Source organism: Myotis daubentonii, chromosome 1, assembly GCF_963259705.1.
Source record: "Myotis daubentonii chromosome 1, mMyoDau2.1, whole genome shotgun sequence".
Classification (NCBI taxonomy): domain Eukaryota; kingdom Metazoa; phylum Chordata; class Mammalia; order Chiroptera; family Vespertilionidae; genus Myotis; species Myotis daubentonii.
This window is the reverse complement of record NC_081840.1, coordinates 139,194,821-139,214,400: the sequence shown is the minus strand read 5'-3', so window position 1 is coordinate 139,214,400 and position 19,580 is coordinate 139,194,821. Positions and strand designations below refer to the sequence as shown.

Genomic DNA, 19,580 nt, shown 5'->3' with positions numbered 1-19,580 from the left:
ACGAAAAAAAAAACCTGGTGTGATTCTAAAGGTATTTAAAGTACCTTGGTTTATAATTAATTTAGAAACATGTTCATCCAAGATGAACCAACACCAAAGGCCCAGATTGCATTTACCATGGCAACATTTACAACACAGCATTTGAACCTGAACTCACTGTGGCATTTCCCTAAGGAAAATATGGAGAACCCAACACAATGATGAAACAGCCAAACTTGTAACAAATATATTCTCACTTCAAAAAATACTGAAGAAAGTAAAATGAAATTTGTCTCTGGGTTCGGATGAAAGCCATTGTCTTCATTTAAAATCCACATGGTACATTTTTTTGGGGGAGGGGAAAGAGGTTTTATATAACAGTAATGTTGAGAATTTATTTGATCATTCAGATAAGATATACTTGAAGCATTTTATGCATAAAAGCAAAGAAATAGAATAATTATTTGGAAAGGATATATATATATATATATATATATATATATATATATATATATATATACATATGCATTTTCTCCACATTTTTAGATCCATTTTTATAAGTAAATCAAAACACTAAAAAGTAAAATGTAGACAAATGACTTCAGAATTAAACATTTTTAAAATGAGATTTTAAAAAATCAGGCTATTTCACTGCAGCATGAGGATAAACAAGATCATCATTTTTGCAAATATAAACATATTAACTGAAAATTATCAATGTTAGAAATGATCACTTCTCTCAAGCACTTGCTTGAATTTGCCTGAAAAAGGATCATCTTAATTTGGAAAGTTGGGGGACCTTTCCTTTTTGTCTTCCCTCCCACTTCCCTCTTTGTGACTATGAAATGACACCCCCTCAGAATGCTTAAAGGAAGTATTAGTAGTACTCTGAGACTTGGGGAATGCTCTAGAATATTGGGCCTCATCTTATATAATAAAAGTCTAATATGCTAAGTGTCTGACTATTCAACCAGTCACTACGACTCACAATGACCACCAGGGGACAGATGCTCCGACCGGTAGGTTAGCTTGCTGCTGCGGTCCAGCCAATCGGAGCTGGGCGAGATGGGCTGGACATCCCCTGGAGCCCTCCAGTGGTCCCTCCCCGGTCCCGATCATGCACTGGTGGGGTCCCTCAGCCTGGCCTGTGCCCTCTCAGAATTTGGGACGCCTTGAAGGATGTTGGAGAGTGTTTCAGCCTGATCCCCGGGGCTCTAGTCCTATCTAATAAAAGAGAAACATGGTAAATGGCATATGACCACTACCCTTCCCATTGGCTAATCAGGGCAATATGCAAATTAACTGCCAGCCAAGATGGTGGCCTGCAACCAGGCAGCTTGAAACTAATATGAGGCTTGCTTGCTTCAGTGACAAAGGGCTCCAACGTTCCCCGCCTGCGGCTGCAGGCCTCTGAGCTGCAACTCTAAGCAACTATGTAACAAATATAGAAGCTAAACAAAACCCCAGAAACCTGCCGGGCTTCAGCCAGCAGGATCGCAACATTGTAAGCAAAGGCCAGAAACCTACTTTCAGCAGCGGAGGCCTAAGAGCTGGAGCCAAGCCTCAAAACTAAAGCTGGCCCAGAATAAAAAAAAAAGAAAAGAAAAAAAGGAGCGGTTGGGAGCTTCAGTCACCCCCAACCTGAAAACAGCCCCAGTGGGGACCCCCACCCTGAAGGGTGTGTGACCAGCTGCAAACAGCCATCATCCCCTCACCCAGGCTGGCCAGGCACCCCAGTGGGGACCCCCACCCTGAAGGATGTGTGACCAGCTGCAAACAGCCATCATCCCCTCACCCAGGCTGGCCAGGCACCCCAGTGGGGACCCCCACCCTGATCCAGGACACCCTTCAGGGCAAACCAGCCGGCCCCCACCCATGCACCAGGCCTCTACCCTATAGTGTAAAAGGGTAATATGCCTCCTAGCACCGGGATCAGCGGAGCCGCGAGGCTTCCCAGCACCGGGATCAGCGTGACAGGGGGCAGTGCCCAAACCCCCTGATTGCCCTGCGGCTCTGTGTGTGACAGGGGGCGGGGCCACAACCTCCCTATCCACCCTGCTCTGTTTGTGACAGGGGAAGGCGCCCCAACCCCCTGATCAGCCCTGCTCAGTGCCTGATAGGGGGGAGCTCCCCAACCTCCTGATCGCCCTGCGGCTCTGTGTGTGACAGGGTGCGGTGCCCCAAACCCCTGATCGGCCCTGCTCTGTGTGTGACAGGGTGCGGCGCCCCCCTCCGCCCCCCCCCCCCATGGGCCCTGGTCTGTGTGTGACGGGGTAGAGCCATAACCTCCCCATTGGCCCTGCCCTGAGTGTGAGAGTGGCGGCACCCCAACCCCCTGATCGGCCCTGCTCTGTGGGTGATAGAGGGCGGCGCCCCAACCCCCTTATGGGCCCTGCTCTGTGCGTGACAGGGGATAGCGCCCCAACCCCCTGACTGGCCCTGCTCTGTGCGTGACAGGGTACAGAGCCCCAACCCTCCTGATGGGCCCTGCTCTGTGAGTGACAGGAGGCAATGCCCCAACCCCCTGATTGGCCCTGCTCTGTGAGTGACAGGGGGTGGCCCCGCAACCTCCCCATCGACCCTGCCTTTAGTGTGACAGGGGACGGTGCCCGAACCCCCCAATCAGCCCTACCCTGAGCGTGACTGAGGATGGCATCACAACCTCCTGATCGCTCTGCTCTGTGCATGACAGGGGGCGGCGCCCCAACTCCCCAATCGGCCCTGCTCTGAGCCCGACCGGGGGCTGCACCTAGGGATTGGGCCTGCCCTCTGCCACCCGGGAGCAGGCCTAAGCCAGCAGGTTGTTATCTCCCGAGGGGTCCCAGACTGCGAGAGGGCACAGGCCAGGTTGAGGGACCCCCCTCCCCCCCGAGTGCACAAATTTTTGTGCACCGGGCCTCTAGTTGTAATATAAAAATTCTTGCATGAGCTGTGAGGCAGTGGGTCCAATTGTTCATAATAACCTCATCAGTCTTGAGCTCCATAATCAAAAGTGGCTTTCCCTAGTTTCATGCTTATTTGTTATTACCATATCTTTCAATTCCTCTAACTGCAAAATGCAGAAATTCAAGAGGAGTGTTGTAAAATGTCACGTCCATGTAAAAACTCTACATGGGATTATATTACCACAAACATACTCTTTAAACATAACATGATTACTTCATGTTTAAGTTTATGCTTTATAAATTTCCTTTTATTGGTGACAGCCTGGTTAATAATTTATTTCAAAAAACAAACATGAATTTTCTGTTACCTATGAATATTTAAACATGTTTTTTTTTTTTTTTTTTTTTTAAAGCAGGAAGGTTATGCAACGATGCAGCACTCTCTACCTTAGGGCATGTGTCAAATTTTGAAAGCCCTCAATTGCTCATACAACTTGGCACTTGCCTGAATATGTCATTGCGATCACTGTTAGATATTTATCAGTTTACATTTATTATGCATTAAAGGCACACGTTTAAAAAGTGGTTTCTACTAATTTCCTAATGAAGAAACAGGTCAGCCTGCTATCCCCCAAAGGGCAAGTACTCAGAAACTCAAGTTGTGGCCCAGATGAGCTGAGCAGGGAATAAACGTTCTGAGGGAATAAAAAATTGTTGACCAAGAATGTGGACAGTCAGGTTTTGATTAGTGTAGCCATGAACTGGCTGCATGATCTTGAGTAAGTCCATTAAGTTTTATGCATCTGAATGTCTGGCACCATAACATAAAAGGCTGGAATAGTCACTAAATAATTTTTTAATTTCTAAAATGCTTAGAGGCTATCCTAAACAATTCAAACTGCAATTCAAACTGTTGTTCAAGGGTGTTGATTTAAGTCCTGTTTCTCAGGCTGTTTGTCTGGGACAGATTAGATGGGTCCCTTCTGCTCTATACACAACACCACCACAGCCGATAAAGATGCTTTAATCCACTGCAGTAGCAGGCATCTGTGGAGCCTCAGTAGCAGGCGTCCAGGGAGCCTCGCTTTAGAGTACATTCTACTGGGCGCCCTGGAGAAGCCCACCTGGAGGAGATCCTTTGGTAAAGGCCCAACTATTTAAGAAACAAGTGGGAAGGGAGAATACGTCTCAGCCTCTTTTCCTGTGGACAGTAGCAGATCCCACTGCTTTTATTCTGACTGGCTCATGTGAAGAATGACTCAGTGGGATCATTGCCTAAGATGTCCTCAGGCTTGTCTGTGAGGGCAGAGCAGCTGAGAAGTTGGGAAAGTTCCTGTCAGAAGTAGTGTCTTCAGCTCTGACAACCTTGATCAGGTCTCTCGCCTGGGCCTCAGTTTCCACAGCTCTTAGATACCTGGTGGACTGGATCATTTCCTAAGTTCTTTTCAGACGTAACACGCAAAGATCTCTGTGGGAGAAGTCTAGACACCCTTGCCTTTGTAAACCACTTCTTTGTAAGTGAATGATGGAAAGCCAGCGAGTGAGTTCACACCTGGGTGAGATAAGCCTGCCAGATAGGAGCAATACTTTCTTCACTGGGCCACGAAGAAAGTAGGACTCAATACAAACTGTAGCAACGCTAAACGAAGTATGGCACACACACACACACACACACACACACACACACACACGCACGGCGTGACTACTTACCTTACATCATTTAGTTCATAATAGACATTTCTGCTCTCGTCTTTGATGTAAATGGCGACACTGGGCGACTCCAGCATTTTCATGGTGAGCTGCTGTGGGAAGGCACTTACGAAGAGAGCCCGGATCGTGTCTGCACTTGTGATTTCGTTGGGCATCCTGAGCTGCTTGGTTTCATCTCCGTACTGGAGATAGAGAACCCCTGCGTGCAAAAGGAGGACAGCGGTCACACTCAGACCAAGACTCACAGGACACGCAGCACAAGCTAAGCCACCTCTGTCTGGCCACGTGCAGGAAATGTTGTGGACAAGCTTGAAAGCATGCAATAAGAAATATATGTTCGGAATTTCCAAGGAGTGCACTCTCTGGTTATCTCAAAAAGTACCCATTTTTATTCTTTGGGAGTCCGGGCAGGTGTTAAAGAGGCTAATTTTCAAAAAATTTTTTAAAACCAAAAGAATAAAAAGTGAACCTCTGGCAGCCTAAAGCAAGAGCCAATACTTAATCCCCTTGAAAGGTAGACTTAGGAATTTAACAGCATAGGGTGATCCCCCCACCCCCGCCCCATGTCTTTCACTAACTAAAAACACATTCAGTATAGCAGGGGTCCTCAAACTTCTTAAACAGGGGGCCAGTTCACTGTCCCTCAGACAGTTGGAGGGCCGGACTATAGTTTAAAAAAACCTTTGAACAAATTTCTATGCACACTGCACATATCTTATTTTGAAGTAAAAAAACAAAATGGGAACAAATACAATATTTGTATTTGCATGTGGCCCGCGGGCCATAGTTTGAGGACCCCTGCAGTATAGCCATGTGTAAGATATACAGTTTAAGTCTTTATAGTCCATTCAGAAACATTTTAAGTGGCAAGGTTACAATATTTCTGCGATCTAACACATACTTATTTAATGTTTACACCATGTGAAACTATAAGGAAAAAGTGGCACCCTGATGTCTTAGAAAGAAGCTGGAACAAGTCAGTTGCACAAATGAAAACAAGCACAGGATCACAGAATTCCAGCGTTCCAGAGGGTACGTGGCTGCCAATGAACCATGCCTATAAGAGTAACCATGTTCTTATACAGTGTCGTTTCTTCCAAGATCCGGTCTGAGCTTTGCCATGTGACTTTCTTTGGCCAATGGGACATTAGCAAGTGTGATGCAAAACGGAGGCTAGCCAAGTGCTTGCACACTAGAGCTTGTCCTATTGCTGAGCATGGTCATGGGCTCTCCCTCACAGAATCACGCTTCCGTGGAGTCCAGGCAAACGTGTGGAGGCCACATGGAGAAGAATGGAAGCCCTGACTGGTGGCCCCACTAAGCATCCGTTCTCCAGCCAGTCATGAGGGTGAACCCTCTTGGTAGGGGTATCCCTCCCTCCCGGGAGAACTGCCCCCATCACACGAAACAGAAGTCATATGAAACAGAATCGAGAGCCTGGCCCAAGTTGCAGAATCATGAGCAAATAAATGACTGTGTTTGTTTTAAGTCACTATGTTTAGGGTCGTGTGTTACTCAGGAATAGATAACCGAACCGGGGAATCAGAGATTCTGACATTCAATCTGTATCCTATTGTGAGAATCTACTGAGGAGGGACTACTACTTACTACTAGAATAATCCTTGGCAGGAGAGATTTAAAAGAGAACAGAATATGACTTCTGGTTAAATATGGCCGTTCGTGTAACACATTTATCTCTTTCTCCTTCTGAAATTCCATTAAAATGACAATGAGGAATAAAAAAGCAAACATTAAAGAATCAACAGAACAGGAGAGGAAACAATAGCAGACAAGAGAAAGCTGATACCTAGGTCTTCAAGGAGAGAACTCCACATAAAACGCAGGCACCGGGGAGCTCCGGAAATGAGCACCAGACTCGGAAGGCAGGAATGCACAGTGACAGGAAAGCATGAGCCCTGATTGAACTTCCTTTTTTTAATGGCACAGCAACCTGTTCATATCTCCCTTTTTATCCCACTCAGCCAAGCAACTCCCCATATCCACAGAAGACTGACGAGGTTGAACCAGATTCTGCTCATGGGCACAGGGGCAGTGGGTGAAGTGCCCTCTGACAGCATCCTGGCAAAGGGCTGCCATCGCAGCCAGGGACTGGAGGAGCCCCCCAGGAACGCTGGCTGGCCTGTGGGAAGAGAGCAACAGAATTTTAGGTAACTGTGCGGGCTGCTTGGTCACCACGGTGGTAAGCAGCCTGGCCCATAGATAAAGCTTCCGGTTAGGACACCCGGCCTCGCTCAGAGATTAGCAGGCTACCCGGGATTATCAGACATTTCATAAAAGCCTCTAACGTGAAAGAAAAGACTGCAATAAACAGAAAACAGAAACTCAGAAGGGATGAGACAATCCAAGAAAAGGGGGATATTTGGAGAGCAAAAGTGAACTCTGGGAACCATGAGAGCAGAAATTAAGCACATTCATTGAAAAAGAAAAAGTAGATAAAAACCTTAAAAGTGTAGTAAAAAGACTTTTAGATGGGAGAAAGGTGAAAACCAAGAAGAAAAGTAGAGAATTACTTCAGTGCATCCCAATACCTAATAATGGAGACTTGGATAAAAAGAAATCAGTAAAAATGGAGAAGTTTTACAAAAAGGATTATTAGACCTCCCCCACCCACAACTGAAGGACATGAGATTGGAGATTGAAAATATTCATGAAAAGCTCAACACACTCAGGCCTGTCACTGAGACATTCCAAATGGCAGGGGAATCAGGGGTTCCCACCAGCCCAGAGGGTGTGAGAACAGTCGCAAGAGGAGGGTCAGGACTCAGAAAGGCACTAGAGCTTTCTCTACAGCAACCAGAACCAAGGACAATGGAGAAACAGCCTAGGAAACCAGGGAGGAAACACTTTGGATTAGGTTTGTACCCTTCCAAACCATCGACTGGATACGTATTAAAGCCAGCTTCGCAGGGAGGCCTTCCTGGGCACCTTATTCACTATTTCAGCACCCATTTTCCCCAACAGTTCATTCTCCCATCCTTGCTTCCTGTCTGTTCCTGAGCATTTTTCACTCTACAGTTGATGCTTGAACAATTCAGGGTTAGGGGCTGACCCCTACACAGTTGAAAATCTGAGTATAACTTTTGACTCCTCCAAAGTGCAACTACTGCTAGCTTACTGTCGACCAGAAGCCTTTGCGATAATAGAGTGGGCAAAAGTGGTTTTACAGCTGTGAGTAGGCGAAATACAGAGTTTATTCTTGTATTACTATTTAGTTGTATTTTCCATATGAATAGTTGTAAAACTACTTTTGCCTCACCCTGTCTACACAGTTGATTAACACATATTGTTATAAATATTACATTCTATATTGATATGCTAAACTAAGCTAGAGAAAAAGAAAATGTTATTAAGAAAATCATAAGGAAAAAATACATTTACAGAATTTATTGAAAAAAATCTGCGTATAGGTGGACTCACACAATTCAAACTGCTTTCAAGGGTCACCTGTATAATTCATATTTTAATTATTGTTACTGTTTATCATCAGTCTCTCCCTTTAAAATGTAAGCTTCATAAAGTCAGGAATTTTTAAAAATGTTTTTGTTCACCGTGGTATTCTTAGTACCTCTAATATGACTTACTACACAGTAGGTTCTCAGTAAGTGAATGGATGAATGGATGGATGAATGACTTATTAGTCATCAAAAGGAATGTTCATTTGGGGTCTGGCTGACCTATAAGAGCTTTGGCTACATGATGTAACAGCCCCGTGATCTCCTTCCCACTTTGCATACACATTAGAACTACATTCTGAAGCGGCTCTTTCCTTGACTGGAGCAGTCCTTCCCATTCAGTGTGAGCAGCTCAACTTCCCCTCTCTGCCCATCATAGTTTTAATCCTCAGCTTCTTCATGGGGTTAGTTTTCCAGAATATCCATGCTGTTACACATTCTTCAGACTGCAGAAAAAATCTGTCAAGCCTCTGAGCTCAGATCGTGCAACGTTTCTGTCCCAAAGGGGAGATGTGGTGGCTGCCCATGTGATTGCTATGCCGTGTCAAAAGGCCAAAGCCATTCCTGAGGTCAGGGCCCCAACCATGGCTGGGCGAGGCCCCTGCCCACGGGCCACTTATGGCCTCACTACAGTCAAATATCATGGCCTCACTTCCCCAAAGAGCCTGGCTTTCATTCCCACATCTGCATTCTGTACATGTGTGTGCTTTAAATAGAATTTGTAGGCTCTGAGTAAAAAAAAAAAAAATCGGGCCTACACTAAGGTTACCTCAGGTTCTGGCTGGTGCAGCTGCCAGCTGGGTACACAAGTCCAGTTACAGATCATGACAACCCAGAAAAGATGGGGGAATGATGCCTTTATAAACAGAGAATAGTCTTTTTACACTTGATTCAGCTTGGTTTCTCAATTCAGGAAAGGGATTTAGAAATGCTTAAACTCAGAAGGAATGCTCTTAATATATGATGGCGTTTTACTGGCACAGTGATGAGAGCCAGCGCTGAGTTCGTGCTGGCTGCTCCGGATTCACAGAGGAAGGAGTTGGATCATAAACTAGTTCTTTATGAAGAAGGAAAGAAGACAGGAAAATGAATTTATAGGATGTCTGCTATGTGTCAGAAACAGCATGCGCATACAGCAGGTTCTCAATAACATTAAGTAACAACTTTGATGAGATGCCCTATGAACTTAACTCTTGTTTATATCAATTAGCCTAGGGTAAAATTGGTTTCATTATACATCGTTCTGCTTCAGGTTGTAGAACCTATGAATGATGTTAAGTGAGGACTTCCTGTATTTCATTTAATCAGCACAGCTTCTCTCCAGGTCGATGTTATAGCCCCACTTCACAGATTGGGAAAAGGAAGCTCAGACGGTCCCAGTACCTTACCTAAAGCTACAGCTAGTAAATGACTTAACTAATTTACATATCCAATTGCATCCATCCACAGAACCAATTATAAATAACTAGAGGCCCAGTGCATGAAATTCGTGCACTGTGGGGGGGGAGGGGGGTTGGAGATCCCTCAGCCCTACCTGCACCCTCTCCAATCTGGGAGCCCTCAGGGGATGCCCTACTGATGGCTTGGGCCTGCTCCCCATGGTTCTCTGCTCTCTGCAGGGCCTGCCTGCTCCACACCACGGCAATGGGCAAGCAGGCCCTGCTGGGTGCTGCCTGTGGGCCATGCTTGCTGGCTCACGGGTCACCGTGGCAATGCCTGCTGGGCTCATGTTGCTGGGGTGACGCCGCCAGCGTCCTGCCCCGGCCGCTATGGGCGCCTCCATCTTTGTTGTGGAGCGACAGTTAATTTGCATATGACTCTTTTATTAAATAGGATAATGTAAATGGGGCCATTTTTAGAAATGAATCTGGAGCTGCCAGGCCAGAGGCACTACCTTACATATCTACACCTCAACTCTTGGGCTGTTTAAACAGGACAAAATAATCATTGGACTGGACCTAAGGCCACCTTGTGTCCTAAGAACTATTTGCAAAGATAATAAGAAAGCAATTGTGATGACTACTGGACTGATAACTACTGAACTGAACATTTAAAACACTGTTTAGAATTAATATCACATGTTATCTACACCGATAAAAGGCCTTCCTTCTATTGATGTAATTATTCCCCTTCCCTTTCTCATACTCTGCCTCCTTACTGGAATATTATTTGGCCTTATGCCTGAATTAATGATTCCAGCATAATTATTCTTACTGATCTCAAGTAAACACTTGTTTGCCTCTCACTTTGAAGGGCCTTTTTATGTTTCGGTTAGGACCATGATCTCTCTCTTGAAGCATACAACCTAAATGAACTTCTGCATTTAGTCACATCCATTTCCTCAAACCTTCCTGTCTGGATGATCTTAGCTGTCCTCACATTTTAGTTTGGCCATCTGCTTGAAGATATTGAGATGTGATGGGGGCAGCTTGGAACAAAGATTCCTTAAAGTTGCCTGGAGTAAATGCTGACACACAGTCAGACAGAAACAATACACATGCTGGGATAAGTGAGGAAGGCACAGAGCTCAGAAAGCAAGAGAGTTGAAATGAACCTCACCACACGGAGCCCTTCTGAGAAGCCTGGACACTCAAGGGTGCTCCAGCTCGATGGCTCTGCAGAGGCAACGTGCATTTTTCACCAAGAGTACTTGGTCACAATTTTACAAAAAACAAAGTGCACTTGGCAGGTCACGCTTGCATCACACATCCTCACAATCTTTTGAATCTCAGAACAGTTCCAGAATGTGGGACATCTTCCAAAATATTCTTTATCATAATATGACATGCAAGGATTTTCACAGTGGGATCTTGCTGTGCGCTGAATGTTTTTGTTTCTCCAAAATTCATGTTAAAACCCGAATCCCCAATGTGATGGTATTTCAAGGTGAAGTCCTAAGAAGTAGTTAGGTCATGAGGGTAGAGCCCTTATGATGGGATTAGTGCCCTTATAGGAAGAGGCACAGGGCTCTCTTTTTCTTTCCATCCGGGATGCAACCAGAAGATAGCCATTTGCAAACCATGGTCTCCCCAGTCACCAGATCTGGTGGCACCTTGATGTTGAATGTCCCAGCCTCTGGAACTGTGAGGAATACACTGTTGGTGATCTATGGTGATTTGCCATAGCAGCCTAAATGGACTAATACAGACCTCAACCTCCTGCTCCAGCCTTATCACTCACAGCCTGCCTCATTCCTAGAGCACTGTGGTTGTTCAGACCTCTCACTGGCTCAGGTGACTTTCCCACCACTTCTTTGCGTGGCACCCCCATGACCCACTCTGAGCAGTCTTCCCCAACCACTCCTACATCACTTTTTCATTAAGATTTGAGGAATTAATTTTTCTCACATGTGCTTACATTGTGTTTTACTGAAATTGAAAGCATGGCTTTTAATTCTGCATTATTATTAGCTGTATTCACCAGATGGTATTATATAGTAGAGACCTGGCTACAGAGTAGATGCTCAAATATCTTTTCATTGAAATGAATTCAATTCTGCAGCCATGCTAATCGACATGTGCTTGCCTCCTGGGATGCGTTCTCCAATCCCCCTAAACAGCATTTTCCATAGGCAGATGATGGTGACAATTCCAAATGACCTAAATTCCGCAGTTTCTCCAAATCCAATGCAAGATTATATCAATCAATACTTGTATTACAATTATGGCAAATAGCTAATGCCTTAAAAATATAAAGAGCTCTTATAATACTTTCTGATGGAAGCTAACAGTCTTCAACTTAATAAGAAAAATATAAATATTAAAATAAGATATATTTTTTGCACCTATGAAATTGGCAAATGTTTTTACAATAAAATACACAGTGCTGACAAGGGTTGGGAAAATGAGATATCTCACATACCATTGTTGGGAAAGTAAATTGATACCATTTCTCCGAAGGCCTATTTGTCAATATGTGTCAAAACTTCCCAAAATATACATATGGTTTGAGCCAGTAACTTTTATTCTATACATTTATGCACAAAGAGATACTTACTAGGATGCTTACTAAAGCATCACTTATAAGAATAACTTGGGGGAGTTTTAATATTAGGGGATTCATTTAATAAATCAATTCATTTTATAAACATATTCATTGGAACATTACATTGTTATTAAAAGGAATTCTAAAAGAATATGACAATGAAAAAATATATATTTGTTAAGTGACAAAGTATGTTATAAAACAAAAAGTTCTGAATGTTAGGTGTGTTTTTTTTTCCCCATGGGGTCAAAAGGTACCTAAGTATATGATTGCAAGTTGAAAAGAGGGGACAGAAATCAGGTATTTGGCAGGGACATAAAGAATTAATGCAAGTCAAATGTTTCAGTGAACAAGTTTCAGCAGTTCAACTTTATAACAATACAAATAAACCTGTTAAATTTTTCTGGACAATGCCAGCATTTGTATTTTTTTTAAAATATATTTTATTGATTTTTTACAGAGAGGAAGGGAGAGAGATAGAGAGTTAGAAACATCGATGAGAGAGAAACATCGATCAGCTGCCTCCTGCACATCTCCTACTGGGGATGTGCCCACAACCCAGGTACATGCCCTTGACTGGAATTGAACCTGGGACCTTTCAGTCTGCAGGCTGACGCTCTATCCACTGAGCCAAACCGGTTTCGGCTATTTTTTTAAAAACAAGTAAATTTCTTATTGATGGCAACTAAAAAAACAACAACAAAAAAACCAAAATACCAAAAAAAACCCAAAAAGGAACTAGATTTTAAAAAAATTAATCACCTTGATGGCAGTGATGAATGCAGGTTTTGTGGGGCCTGAAGCTTAGACCATTTTGAGGGACCTCTTTAAATAGCAGAATATCAAGTTGGAAATATAAAATGCAGTATGGACGTTAATTATTTATTTACAGGGGTCTGAACCTTGCTTTGTTTCACCAAATGAAATAGTGATACTATTGAAGTGAGCATCCCAAGGCATTTCTCTAAAAAATGCTTTGAAGAATCTGTTGATGACTTCTGTAACTCAAGCCATGTTGAAGACATGAGTGTCAAAGATGCTGATTTCTGTTGCTGTGATCCTATTCATCCCAAGGGCTCCTGCTGCCCTCTTACATGGATTGTCAGAAAATTGTCTATAAAGAATCTATGACACAAAGTCACTACAGAACTTGCAACATCAGCTGAGTCAATAATTTAGTCTTAAAGGTTACTCAACAAGTAAGGCAGAAAATATTATAAGACAATGTTGTGAGAAGCACTATAACTGACTGTGGGTATACTACAATTGTAATTGAATTCTCTCATACTTAAGGTGAACTATTGGTTAAATAAACATTGCAATATGAACTCACTTTGTAAGGCTGAATATTAGAAAGGTAGAAATAGAAAGGACTTCAAACTTAATGCAAACCACTGAATAAAATACTAGTAAAGCAAATCTAGCAATGTATGAAAGAATACATCATGACAATAAGAGTTTACCTCAAGAATGCAAGGACGGTTTAACACTAGAAAGTTTAGTCCCAATATATTCTCCAATAATAAGAGAAACTATACAATAATCTTGATAATGTCAGAAAAATGTTAAGAAAGACCCAAAATAAATTCATGCTTTAAAAACACACACAATCATTTAAGAATTAAAGAGAACTTTCTTAACTCGAAAAAGGAATCTATCAAAACTCTCAAAAAAGCATAATGCTAAATGATGCAATATTAGAAGCATTCTCCTTAAACACAGAATTTTTGTTATCGCTGCATCTGAAGTCCTGGCTAGCACAGTTAATGCAAGAAAAAGAAGTAAAAGGCATATAGATTATAAGGGATAATTAAAATAGTGATTATTCTCTGATGATATAACAGAGAATCCAAGGAAATCAGCAGACACACAACTAGAGCTAATAAGGATTCCATACGACTGAATGATTTAAAATCAATATATAGATTCAACAGTAACCCCAGTACTAGAAAAAAATAGAAAACATAGTTTAATAAAAATACCACTTAAAAATACCACTTATAACAATAATATGGCTATTTAGAAGGGAGTACATGCTCTAACAAATACCAACACTATTAAAACAGTGTAGGTTTGGCAAAGAGATAGAACAAGTAGACTATGAAACAAAATAGAGAACCTAGAAAAAAAACACACAGGTTTTATGAAAGCTTGATATATGACAAAAGTGGTGGTACACATCCTGGGAGAAATGACTGTTCAATAAATAGTGCCAGGAAAATTGGTCTCCATATGAAAAAAGTAAAAAATATATCCTTTCCTTACACCATTTACACATAAATTCCTGATGGGCTAAATACCTACATGTGAGAAGCTAAATTATGAAACTTTAAAAACAAAAACAAAAACAAAACACATGGTGCTGTCTCCTAGCATATTGTATAGGGAAAGAATTTGAAAAGAAACAAAAATCATAAACCATAGACAAAACAGTCATACTACATTAAAATGAATATTTTGTACTGCATAAGACATTGTAAGCAAAGTAAAGAAGAAAACTACATCTTGAGAGAAGATATTTATAGCTCACATGCTCTATCTATTAAGGATTAGTATTCAGAATAATTAAAGAACACTTATAAATCAATAAGAATATAGAAAATAAGCAATAATGAATAACCAAAAATGGATATAAATAGGCAACTGATACAGGGAAGAAATCTCAGCAGCCAATAAACGTTAGAATGCCCAACTTCACTAGTCATTATCGGAATAAAAAAAATGGAAACAATGACATACTATTTTATACCCATCAGATAGGCAAATATGAGTAAATCTAATATCCTCAAGTATTGATGTGGCCTTGGGATAATGGAGTCTGTTATTCCTTGCTGGTAGGAGTGAAATTTGCACAATCACTTTGGGATGCCTGGAAAAGTGGAAGATGTGCATCCCACTACCTGGCTACTTCTTTTAAATTACCCATCACAGACAAAAAATCTCATGTGTGGGCACTTGTCCCGGATGCTTATTGCAACTCCATTTCTCATTGATTTGTTCTCAGTGGTTTATTCATATAATGGAATAGTAAACAGCCGTTCAAATGAATGGAATGGAGTAGAACGACATCCATCAACATGGATAAACCTTAAACCTTAAAGTTGAGTGAACACAGAGGTTACAAAAGGATCTATGCAGTACGATCCCATTTATGTAAAGTTTTATGACACACAAGACAGTAATACATATTCTTTATGAATACAGCAGATATAGTAGAAGCACATTTGCATGACAATCATAACCTCTAACTTCAGCATGTGTTTGACTCTGAGAAAGAGGGGGAAGGAAGGGAGATAGGGCTCTATAGCATTTTCTTTCTTTAAAAATGTAAGAAATCCAAAGAAATTATAGAAACATACATTTTATAAAATGTGACAACTTATATAGCATTTGCTATGTGCCAGGCACTATCTAAACCAGTGGTTCTCAACCTTCTGGCCCTTTAAATACAGTTCCTCATGTTGTGACCCAACCATAAAATTATTTTTGTTGCTACTTGATAACTATAATGTTGCTATTGTTATGAATCGTAATGTAAATATCTGATATGCAGGATGGTCTTAGACGACCCCTGTGAAAGGGTCGTTGGACTGCCAAAGGGGTCGCGACCCAAAGGTTGAGAACCGCTGATTAACTCATTTAATCTTCTTTATGTGGTTGCTACTATGAGTATCCCCATTTTATAGATAAGAAACACTGAGGCAAAGAGAAGTAACTTGTGACATACCCAGCTAATGATCTTAACCATTGTGTTATGCTGCTTCTCAGGTGTTAAACAGATGAAAATATCTGTTTAATTTTGGTAATGTCTATTATATTATGTTTTCTGTACCTTTTTCATTCAAAAAATTGAACAACAAATCATTTTTAAAGAAAGAATGCCAAAATAATGCTGTCTAAAAAACATCCCTTCCACAGAGCACCCAATTCTTTCCCAGGAGCTTAAAACCTGGATGTAGCCATGGAAATCTGGAAGCTTTTCCTTGGCTTTTGATATAAGAGTTGGAGTAGGAATTCTATCATACAAAGCAAAGAGTAAAGGCCACAAAAGAAAGCATATTTTCTTAAAGATAAGAACAAAAGTATAAAAGTACAATAATCATGGTCCCAGAAAAAAAATTAACTGGCCTTTTAAAGATATGAAAAGTATGCCTTTTACAGTTTTCAATGCATGTTTTCAAAGAATCAGAAAGATTGGCTCTAAGTCAAACAAAGTCCATAACCACCCCCACTAGGAGATTATATATCCTGCATATTCTCAATCACACTTATTAGCAGACTTAGGTTCAGAGATTATAAATATTGGTGAGAAACCATCTGAGTTAATCTGAAATTTATTTTCTTCTCTGCTAAACTATTAGTATTTTAAATGATAATAACCAGTAATTATTATGGATGAATGAATATATCTTTAGAAAAGTTTTCAGTATGAAATACTAGTTTTTATATAATTACATGGAGATTTTAAACGACACACTGATATACAGTGTTATGAATTTTATTGTTCAGAATTTCTTTCATTTTCTATATTATGGAGAAATTATTCTACTTAAAAGATACAACCTGTTTGGTTCTCAAGCTGGGAGAAGAAGACATGGGGAGGTGTCCATAGGATGAGCTTTTTTTCCTCCTCTGGTAAACAAAACTCAGGATCACCAATACTTTCCAAAGGGAAATTGCAGGGTAAATGGGAACACAGGCACTTCTTTATACTTTTATACCATCAGTCATGCTAATTACAAAAAAATAAAAGCCATCCTTGATGATAAGCATCCTATATAACAAAAGTCTAATATACTAAGTGTCTGGTCTTCTGGTGACCAGTCAGCTGTTCAACCAATTAAAGGGTAATATGCTACTGATATGCTAAGGCGGCTCAACTGCTCACTATGACATGCACTGACCACTAGGGGTTATGCTCCGACTGGTAGGTTAGCTTGCTGCTGGGGTCCGACTGATCGGGACTGAGTGAGATGGGCCGCACACACCCAGGATCCCTCCTGTGGTCCCTCCCTGGCTGGCTAACCTTGGCCAGCCGGTCCCAATTGGCCCCGATCAGGACTAGGCGAGGCAGGGCCAGACACACCCTGGAGCCCTCCCGTGGCCCTTCCCCGGCCCCAATTGTGCACCAGTAGGGTCCTTTGGCCTGGCGTGCACCCTCTCGAAATCAGGGACCCTTTGGGATGTTGGAGAGCTGATTTCGGCCCAATTCCGCAGGCCACTCCCCTTGGGAGGATGCCAGACACAGGGCTCATGGCTGGCGAGTGCTGCTGCAGCAGTGCGAGCCTCTCCCGATTGAGACTGTTGGGTGCAAGCCTGCAGCAGGTGCAGTGGGGCCAGGATGAGCGGGGGCAGCAGGTAGGAGCTGCAGGCAGCATTGACTGTGGGTTTCAGCCCGATCCCCGCCGGCCACCACGAGGGACCCCACCCATGCATGAATTTGTGCATTGGGCCTCTAGTTTATATATATACTAGAGGCCCGGTGCACAACAATTTGTGCACTCGGGGGGGGGGGGAGGGGAGGTCCCTCAGCCCGGCCTGTGCCCTCTCGCAGTCTGCGACCCCTCGGGAGATAACAACCTGCTGGCTTAGGCCTGCTCCCGGGTGGCAGAGGGCAGGCCTAATCCCTAGGTGCAGCCCCTGATCGGGCTCAGAGCAGGGCCGATTGGGGAATTGGGGCGCTGCCCCCTGTCATGCACAGAGCAGGGCGGATCGGGAGGTTGCGATGCCACCCTCAGTCATGCACAGAGCAGGGCCAATTAGGGGGTTGGGGCGCTGCCCCCTGTCACGCACAGAGCAGGGCCGATCAGGGGGTTGGGGAGCTCCCCCCTGTCATGCACAGACCAGGGCCCATCAGGGGGTTGGGGTGCCACCCTCTATCACCCACAGAGCAAGGCCGATCAGGGGGTTGGGGTGCCGCCACTCTCACACTCAGGGCAGGGCCGATGGGGAGGTTATGGCTCTACCTGTCACACACAGAGCAGGGCCTGTGGGGTGGGGGGTTTGGGGCGCCGCACCCTGTCACACACAGAGCCGCAGGGCGATCAGGAGGTTGGGGAGCTCCCCCCATCAGGCACAGAGCAGGGCCGATCAGGGTGTTGGGGCGCCTTCCCCTGTCAGGAACAGAGCAGGGCTGATAGGGAGGTTGTGGCCCCGCCCCCTGTCACACACAGAGCCACAGGGCAATCAGGGGGTTTGGGCGCTGCCCCCTGTCATGCTGATCCCGGTGCCGGGAGACCTCGCGGCTCCGCTGATCCCGGTGCTGGGAGGGATATTACCCTTTTACCATATAGAATAGAGGCCTGGTGCATGGGTGGGGGCTGGCTGGTTTGCCCTGAAGGGTGTCCCGGATCAGGGTGGGGTCCCCACTGGGGTGCCTGGCCAGCCTGGATGAGGGGATGATGGCTGTTTTCAGGCTGGGACTGAAGCTCCCAAATGCTCCTTTTTTTCTTTTTTATTTTGGGCCAGCTTTAGCTCTGAGGCTCCAGCTCTTAGGCATCCACTCCTGAAAGCAGGTATCTGGTTTGTTTAGGTTCTACAATCGAAACTCTGTCTCAACTCCAGGTCTGAGATCCCGGCTAGCTGAAAGCTGGTTTCTGGGGTTTTGTTTAGCTTCTATTTTTGTAACTATGTTTCAAACTGCCAGCTCAGAGGCCTGCAGCGGCAGGCGGGGAATGTTGGAGTCCTCCGTCACTGAAGCAAGCAAGCCTCATGTTAGTTTCAAGCTGCCTGGCTGCCGGCCGCCATCTTGGCTGGCAGTTAATTTGCACATCGCCCTGATTAGCCAATGGGAAGGGTAGCGGTCATACGCCAATTACCATTTTTCTCTTTTATTAGATAGGATAAGGCTAATATGCAAAGTGTCCCCTTGGGATTTCAACTGGGAAACCGGGAGTTCAATCGCTGGCAATGATGTGTGCTGACCACCAGGGGGCAGCACGGAGTGAAGGAAGGCTCAGGCCGGCAGCCAGAAGGCCCCAATTGGCCCTGATTACCGGCCAGGTCTAGGGACTCTACTCGTGCATGAACTATGTGCACCGGACCTCTATTTATAAGTAAGTGCAAGTAGACCCAGTTCAGTGGGAGTCCATTTTATAGGATAGAACCCCTTCCTTTTCAAGCTCATGTTTAAAAAGTAGTAAAAGGGGGATGTCTGAACTCCAAAGAGCTTTGCCCATTGTGCACCTCTTCCCACACTTTGCCCTCTCTCACCCTCATTCCTGGGGGCCACCCCTGTCTCCTACCTCTGTACCCTGTCTTCTGAAGGGGTGCTCATCCCCAGCAGGTCTTTGCCACCCTTAGACCTAAAGGTTCACCCACTCGTGTTATGGGGCCTGAAATAGGGGTGCTTCAGTTGAAGGGTGACACTCTGGCCATAGGCAGCCACTGAGGGTTATTTCAGGAGCACTCACATTTTACTCCTTGCTGTTCTGCTCCCCAAAGGGGAAGGCCATAGAATGGCCGACTGGGAGGGTGAGGTCCATGCTGACCAGCAGCTGTTCCTCTTCAGGCTGCTTTTTCTCAGCTTCTTCTTAGGTGTCTGAGGGGG

At 43.8% G+C, this 19,580-nt stretch overlaps 1 protein-coding gene across 1 annotated transcript in view; it reads right to left on the bottom strand.

Annotated features, from left to right (window-relative positions):
- Nucleotides 1-19,580, bottom strand: part of KIAA1217 (KIAA1217 ortholog) — a 315,079-nt gene that overhangs the window by 100,744 nt on the left and 194,755 nt on the right. Inside the window, 1 exon segment of the mRNA XM_059660828.1 lies at nucleotides 4,575-4,773. Within this exon segment, the coding sequence (XP_059516811.1) occupies nucleotides 4,575-4,773 (199 nt within the window).